This window comes from Juglans microcarpa x Juglans regia, chromosome 7D (assembly GCF_004785595.1).
Source record: "Juglans microcarpa x Juglans regia isolate MS1-56 chromosome 7D, Jm3101_v1.0, whole genome shotgun sequence".
In the NCBI taxonomy this organism is placed as follows: Eukaryota; Viridiplantae; Streptophyta; class Magnoliopsida; order Fagales; family Juglandaceae; genus Juglans; species Juglans microcarpa x Juglans regia.
The window spans coordinates 7,224,418-7,231,578 of record NC_054606.1 but is presented as its reverse complement, the minus strand read 5'-3'; the positions used below and the strand labels follow the sequence as shown (position 1 = coordinate 7,231,578).

The following is a 7,161-nucleotide window of genomic DNA, read 5'->3' as shown; positions in this document are numbered from 1 at the left end:
CTGATTCGTTAACTGCTTTCAGTTAATCAAAAATATCTGAAATATATGTATTGGAGTGAAGCTTTTATAAATTTTATGTAGGGAATAGTAATTAAAGAATGCACACGATTTTTTAAACTGTTTTATTATTTCACAGAGATTTTGAATAATCTCTGCGAGAATTTGTGTTTGGATAATGATAGGTTATGCGCGGCCGCAAATGGAGCCACATCTCTTCCTACCAAGTGTCTATGTATCTTATCACTATCATTTTAAGTTACATGGTGATGCTTGAAGATAGTCATATGCATCCACGAAATAGACCTAACATGTCTAAGTCAAGAAGAAAGCCTATTATCAAAGTCTAGCAAGTCTAGATGGTCTCCCAACTTTACTTTATTCTGGATGGGATGTAGATGATCACTTCACACTCTCTTGCCATGCCATCAATGCCTTTAGGCCTCATGCATCATGTCCGGATGCACTTTTGCTTATTGAAAATGACCAATTTTATATAAGAAAAAATATTTAGCTAGAGGACAAAGGAATACTATTCATTATTTTTCAATGATGTGAAAACATTATAGTTATAAAAACAAATAGTTCTATATATATTGTTGGTAGATACAAGTAGTGTGTAGTCCTTTATATCACGTCAGATTTAAAATGAATAATTCTTCCTCTCTCATCAGCTCTCTCTCTCATAAGTCCGGTCTTTCTCTCTCATCAGTTTCAACAGCTCGGTCTCTCCCTCTCCTCAGCTCTCTCTCATCTCTCTTATCAGCTCGGTCTCTCTCTCATCAAGTGTCTCCACGTCAGCTACGTTTGCACGCTGTTTGCATAAGGCGCTTGCAACAAGCATTTTTCTAAAAACAAATATTTATTTTATCATGGCTAACGTGGCAGGCTTCTACATCAGTGATATTGTTCTATCGTTTCATATTGTTACCAAACATCAGTCATTTCTTCAAATTTAGAGGTGAATTCGAGACTTTAATAGATCATGAAAGCCTAACATGATATCCATCCTCAGCCACGCATCCCATATATGCAGACTGCTGAACATGGCCAAACCGCTTACTCTTATTGAACAGAACATAATTCATCTTCAATGCACGGCATGCATGGGCCACATGCACAGTTTACAAGGCAACAACAAGAAACCGGTTGAAATGGGACTGTGGCAGGATACAACAAAAACATGGAGATGGAGTACAGACAACTTTCATTCCAGTGGAAAATCTGTTCATAGATCAGCTGTCTCTGCGTAAGTTGTTTTGAGGAACTAATCAGTTTGGAGATTTTTCCTTACTGTATGTCAAACCAAAGCCCAGGGGGAATAAAGGATCATATGAATTGACTCCAACATGCAAAGGCAGTTGCTCAACTTGTTTAAACCATGTTAGTGGTAGTCGGCCTATGAAGTCATGATCCCCAAAGACAACATCAGCAATTCCTCCGGCTTCACTTCCAGGCAGCCAAGCAACACTTAGAGCATCTATCTTTTCCAAAAGCCCTGGCTCCAAAACTAAGGGTCTTCCAGATACTAAAATCACCAATGTGGGGATGTTGTCAGCGACTGCACTCACTATGTCGTCTCCAAACAAGGGGATTTCGAGCTCTGAATTATCACCAGGGGTCTCTGCATAGGCTTCTTCACCAACAGCTACAATGGCAAACGATATGTCCCGACGTGCTAAAGTGTCTGCTGATGGATATTGCTCATAAATTACCTCCGTTTCATCTCCCACTGCTTCTTTGATGGCATCCAAGATGGTTGTGCCTAAAATGCAACGACATTTTGAGTGCCAATTTGCATCTACGGCATTATGTTCAAAAAAGAATAAAAAAATAAAATCTTCTGATGGGAAAATTGTGGTCCATAGATGCCTTATTGAAACGTTAAAAGATCAAACCATGTTGCAACAAAAATAAGGAGAACCTGACTGGACATAGCAAAAATACTGTTTTTCTTTCTATGTTTATTTCTTTTCAGAGTGGGATGGTGGGATCGATGTGAACCTAGGCATGCTTATGGAAAAACATATTGCATGATACACTTGACCACCAAAGAAAGTTGTGTGATCATATATCACTATGGAAACAGACCGAACAGAATAAGCTTCTTGCATATTTTAATATCTTCCACAAATGGATTACAGTTTAGTCAAATTAACTCTGAACTAGTAGGGCTGGGATTAAGACAGATGACAATTGGCTTCGGTGATAAACTTAGATGCATATGAACAAAAACCAGTCTTACAAAGGTGAATAGAAAGAACAATAAGTAAAAATTAAAATATTAGCAAGTAGCACAATGAATGAAAAATCAGCCTTAAAAGATAAGAAACAATCATTCTTAAAAGCTAAATAACATCACTTCGATAGTGAAAATCAGCATATTGCTTGGTATTCATAAGAGTTGCATACAGATTGTAATCCTTCCACTGCCTCCATACCAAGTTTCTGTCCACCCCCCACACTGATATCCAAGATCATCAGTATGTGTACCAGCAACAAGAATTGTTTTAGCATTTTTGTCTAAAGGAAGAAAAGGTCTGTTAGGATCTTTTCCATTTTTCAAAAGGACCAAGGACTTGCGGACTGCTTCACGTGCTAGATCTCGATGCAACTGCAGGTAGCTAAAAGTTTACCTCAGCTTTGGAGAAATAAAACATAGGTTGCATGCTACAGTTGGATGTTATTGAAGCAGACGAAAATGCACAGAAAGATAAAGTTAAGGCCAAGTGAAATAAAGAAATTTTTTCGAACCAAAATGATAAAGATGAAACTGTTATTGTATCTGATGATGGCCAACTGTGACTGTTCTGATTTTATCTCTTATTGTACAAATATTATAAATATACAGAGATATGGCTTTCCTGAAGCAAGAGAGGAAACCATTTTCAATCCATTTGCTAACTAAAAGCGTTCTTTCTCTTTGTCCCCTTCCTACCCCTTACTAAAAGCATTGTCAATCATGACAATAAAATTGTAGCAACTGTTTCTATTTCTTTATCAGGATCCACTCTTTTCTGAGAACTCTAATGAGATTCACAGCCTTTATAAATCCTCCTGCCTTCACCTCTCCCTTCGCCTCTCTCGTCAATAAAGATTATCTACTCTTTCATTATGTAATTGCCAATGATCCATTCTTCTAACATAATGGTATGTCATTGTTTTTCTAATTATTTTTGTGAAATTAAGGAGTTTCAGGTGATAGTAAAGTTAAATCACTAGCTGTCTGTTTGCCGTGATCAAATTTTAGCCACAGGTTCAGGCCATTCCCACTATTTTCCCAAGGGACAATGTGGATGAATTAGAATTTGAGAGCAAGGACCTAATAAATTTCGTTTTTCAATCATTTATGGGAAAAAAAATAAATAATCCACTTCCTGATGAGAACTTGTTTTCCTCTCTTCATCTATGCTTGTAATAGAGAGAAGGGCAGAATAATGATCACCTTCAAGGAGAGTTGACTAATTTAGCTTGATGGAAATAGAGAATGCTTTTGATTAAATATTTAAAAATTCTACAAACATTACCTTGCAACCAACTTTATCAAGCAAAGATCTATCTGAGAAAGGAAATTCAAAAAGACCGGCAACAAACTTCACTCTAAGAATTCGTTCAACTGCATCATCAATCCTGGTAATCGGTATCTCCCCTGATTCAACCAGAAATATCAAATCCTCCACGAATTGTTTGTATCTCAAAGGCACCATCACCTGCATAATTTTTCATTCAGGCAAAGGAAGGCAAAAACAAAGCAAGCAACCTTAGGTTACGCTTTGGAATTGTATTTCACTCCCTACCATATCTATTCCTGCATTAACAGCAGTGGAAATGCAGTAACGATACTTTGAGCCATGAGGTTTACTTAGTCGGTCAAGTCCTTCCCAGTCAGAAATTACAAAACCCTGCAAGAGAATTTTGCCCAAAAATTTATCCAGATGCGGAAAACCTGTAATTTTAGCCAAAAATGCAGTTTGATTACTGTAAATATTATATCTCTAATAGCTCCCCCACCCTTTTTTTCAATTAAGAAAACAAAAAAGAGAGAGAGAAAAAAAGAAAAGAAAATCAGAATGAGAGTTTCATCAACTAATCAAGATGAAAAATTAGAGACTAGAGAGATAGCAAATAATCAGCCAAAATTTGCAAAAACTATTTCGCCAGAGAATACCCATACACCCAATTATAATACTGTGAATTGACGAGAGAAAGAAAATAGATTTGCTTCAGAATATGAGTATTTTTACCTTAAAACCTAGCTTATCTTTTAATATTTCTGTGAGTAGAAAACGATGGGCATGAAGTTTGTGCCCATTCCAGCTAGAAAAGGATGCCATAACAGTGGAAACTCCCTGAGAAATGCAGTCCAGATAAGGTGACATATGGATCCTCTCGAGGTCCTCATATGATGATATGGTATCTACCTCATTTATTCCCCTGTCCGTACCCCCATCTCCGACAAAATGCTTTGCGCAAGCAATAACATTGTTTCTGGAATCAAAAGTGGACTTATGAGAGAGAGTCGAATGAATGGCTGTTAATGGAGGAACTCACAATCAAGGTATATCTACATTATGAATGGAAAACACAAAACAAGGTAATTAAAAAAGCCTGAGATTGTCAAGAGATATGTTAATTGTATAACCGTCTAAGATCAGAAGATATGAAAGCAGGACAGCATAATTTTGGATAGACAGTGGAGTATACAAGGAGAGGAAAAAGAAGAAGGAAAAAGTCATTCCAGATTCCAAGTGAATCTCAAACAAGTTTTAATGGCTTTTTCTCTACCTCCCAGCCACAAAAGGGTGGCCTTTTGGGTGTTCGCGGGGTGGCTGGCCCTGCAAACCTGTGACAATGGAAGTCATATTTCTAACAATTTCAGTGTCTTCACTGTAACTCTCGTAGCTTCTCCCCCATCGGGGATCTCTGCATACCTGCCAGAACCCCCATGTACAAATATTATCGAGAGGTCTAGCACATCATCCTTGATTGTGATTTATATAGCGATCTTCTCAGAATTCAAAAAACTCTGTTGATTTATTTATAATGCAAGAATGAACTAAATTCTCGAAATAGCAACCATTTTATGAAAAATAAGTCCCCAGAAAAAACTTAAATGTATAATACTTACAGCTACACAAGGAGCAAAAGTATAGTGAATGCCGCTTGCCCTGACTTCAATGGCCGTTGCTTCCCCAATCCTTCGAGCCAAATCAGCATCCCTGTCGCAAGTTCAAAAATACTAGTGGTTCTGAAGCTACACCACTAAAAACCTTCCATTTCGGTCCATCATTTTTGCCGACCGTCCGGTCGGTCCATTTGGTCTATAAACATTTTTTTCTTTTCCTTTTTTCACAGAAAAATTAATATAAAAAAATTAATTAAATTAATAAAATTAAAATTAAGTTATCTCTTTAACATTTTATACATGGTTAATGAATATTAAAAAATTTCATTGTATATATGGTTAATGGTGATCTCTTAAATGAAAACTACATAGTTAACTTATACAACTACTATATAAAATAATATATTATATATAATATTGAAATATATATATACACATTCGGTTGGTCTCAGTCTGATCCAAAAAAACCACGCCCTGAGATTGAACAATAAGATTATCAATCCAGACTGAACTATTCGGTCTGGTCGATTTTTTCGACTGGACCGATAGTTTTACATCCTTAAGAAAAATACAAATTACAGATAGGATTGCGGTTATGATTCTTTGTCATTCAGCGTCCCTAGAAAAAGAAATCATGTTTCAACCCGTTAAAGCCAAAATATAAATATTAAATTCACATCTTTCAATTAGTTTAAACATATGTCACAAGTAGTGATATCATATGATATCAGAGTAAGATTTTGAATTCGAACGCTAATCTTACACTTTATTCCATTTAATTTATTATTCCACGTACTAATACATTTATAAAAGAGTATTGGCCACAATTGAGGAGATCAAGTATAAAAACAAAATATAAATGGCAACTACTAAAAAATGAAGAAACAAAGGACATTGGTTGATTGCTCCTGCCCTTCACCTGTTTGCTTTATTCTGTTATCTTTTTTCCTATAGTTTCACATGAACTGAACAGAGAGTCCGGGAATAATGATACTGATGCGATAACGGAGTCCATGATTTTTCCATGAATGATGGTGATTTAAGTGCCATTTCTAAAAAGCTAGCCTTCTAGATTATCAGTTTTTTTTTTTCTTTATGCATGTCCCTGCCTTCCTGGGTTGGTTTCTTACATAATTATTCACTTCTCGATTTTTTTTTTTTTTTTTGACTCCGTCTAACATGACCAACCTGGTAGCTCCGAGGCCAACATTGTGAGGAAATATAGTGGCACCATAGACACTATTGTTCCCATGAACAGCATCAATACCGTATATTAGAGGTATCCCGAGTCGTGACTCCATGGCAGACTTCTGAATTCCATCAACCATATCAGCCCAATCCGACGACACTGCTTTCGCAAAGGGTCCAGACGCAGCAGCACTCAGTATACTCCCTACAAAGAGTGTCCGCCAATTGCAGGGAAAATTTTATAACTGAAACACGCGCACGCGCATACATAAATATGTAATCTACGTAGCTACGAACGCGAACTTCTATATTTTAGTTGCTTCAGAAGTTCATTTTCAATGGAGTCCAAATGACTCTTCAGTGTACTATAGAGAGAGAGAGAGAGAGAGAGAGAGAGGGAAGTACCGATGGAGAGGTCTTTGATCGCGTCGGGGGTGGCGACACAGCGCTCAATCTGGGTCATCTGACCGACCTTCTCTTGCAATGTCATTCGAGAAAGTATGTCTTTGATACGAGCCTCTACGGGTGCTCTGGGGTCTCTGTAAATGCAATCCATGCCCCCTACCTTGCTCATTTCCGATGATTCAGCCTCGCCAGTGAGCTCGTAGTTTAGAGGACGCATGGATGGTGGCGTCGGAGATGTCAGTGTCCTTGTACTTAGCGAGAAAGACTTGGGACCTGCTATCCCGCTGTCATGGCACAGGCAGGCTTACCTGTCCTTCTTGCTCTTCCTAAAACGATTGGTCTCGGTCTCACTTTTTCTTTTTCTTTTTGTATTATCATTATTTTAATTATAATTTTTGTTTTCTCGTGCTAAGCAAAAAAGAGAAGTGCTATTGTTAGGTTATTAA

The 7,161-nt window shown here is 37.3% G+C and overlaps 1 protein-coding gene across 1 annotated transcript; it reads right to left on the bottom strand.

The window, feature by feature from the left end:
• Positions 1–1,044: 1,044 nt before the first annotated feature.
• Positions 1,045–6,929, bottom strand: LOC121239069 (beta-glucosidase BoGH3B-like). Its single transcript, XM_041136193.1, is given in 9 exon segments — positions 1,045–1,762; positions 2,410–2,611; positions 3,525–3,707; positions 3,795–3,899; positions 4,242–4,485; positions 4,783–4,928; positions 5,126–5,245; positions 6,265–6,515; positions 6,716–6,929. Coding segments are annotated over 9 exon segments (1,914 nt in total). The 5' UTR covers positions 6,885–6,929; the 3' UTR covers positions 1,045–1,268.
• Positions 6,930–7,161: the final 232 nt, after the last annotated feature.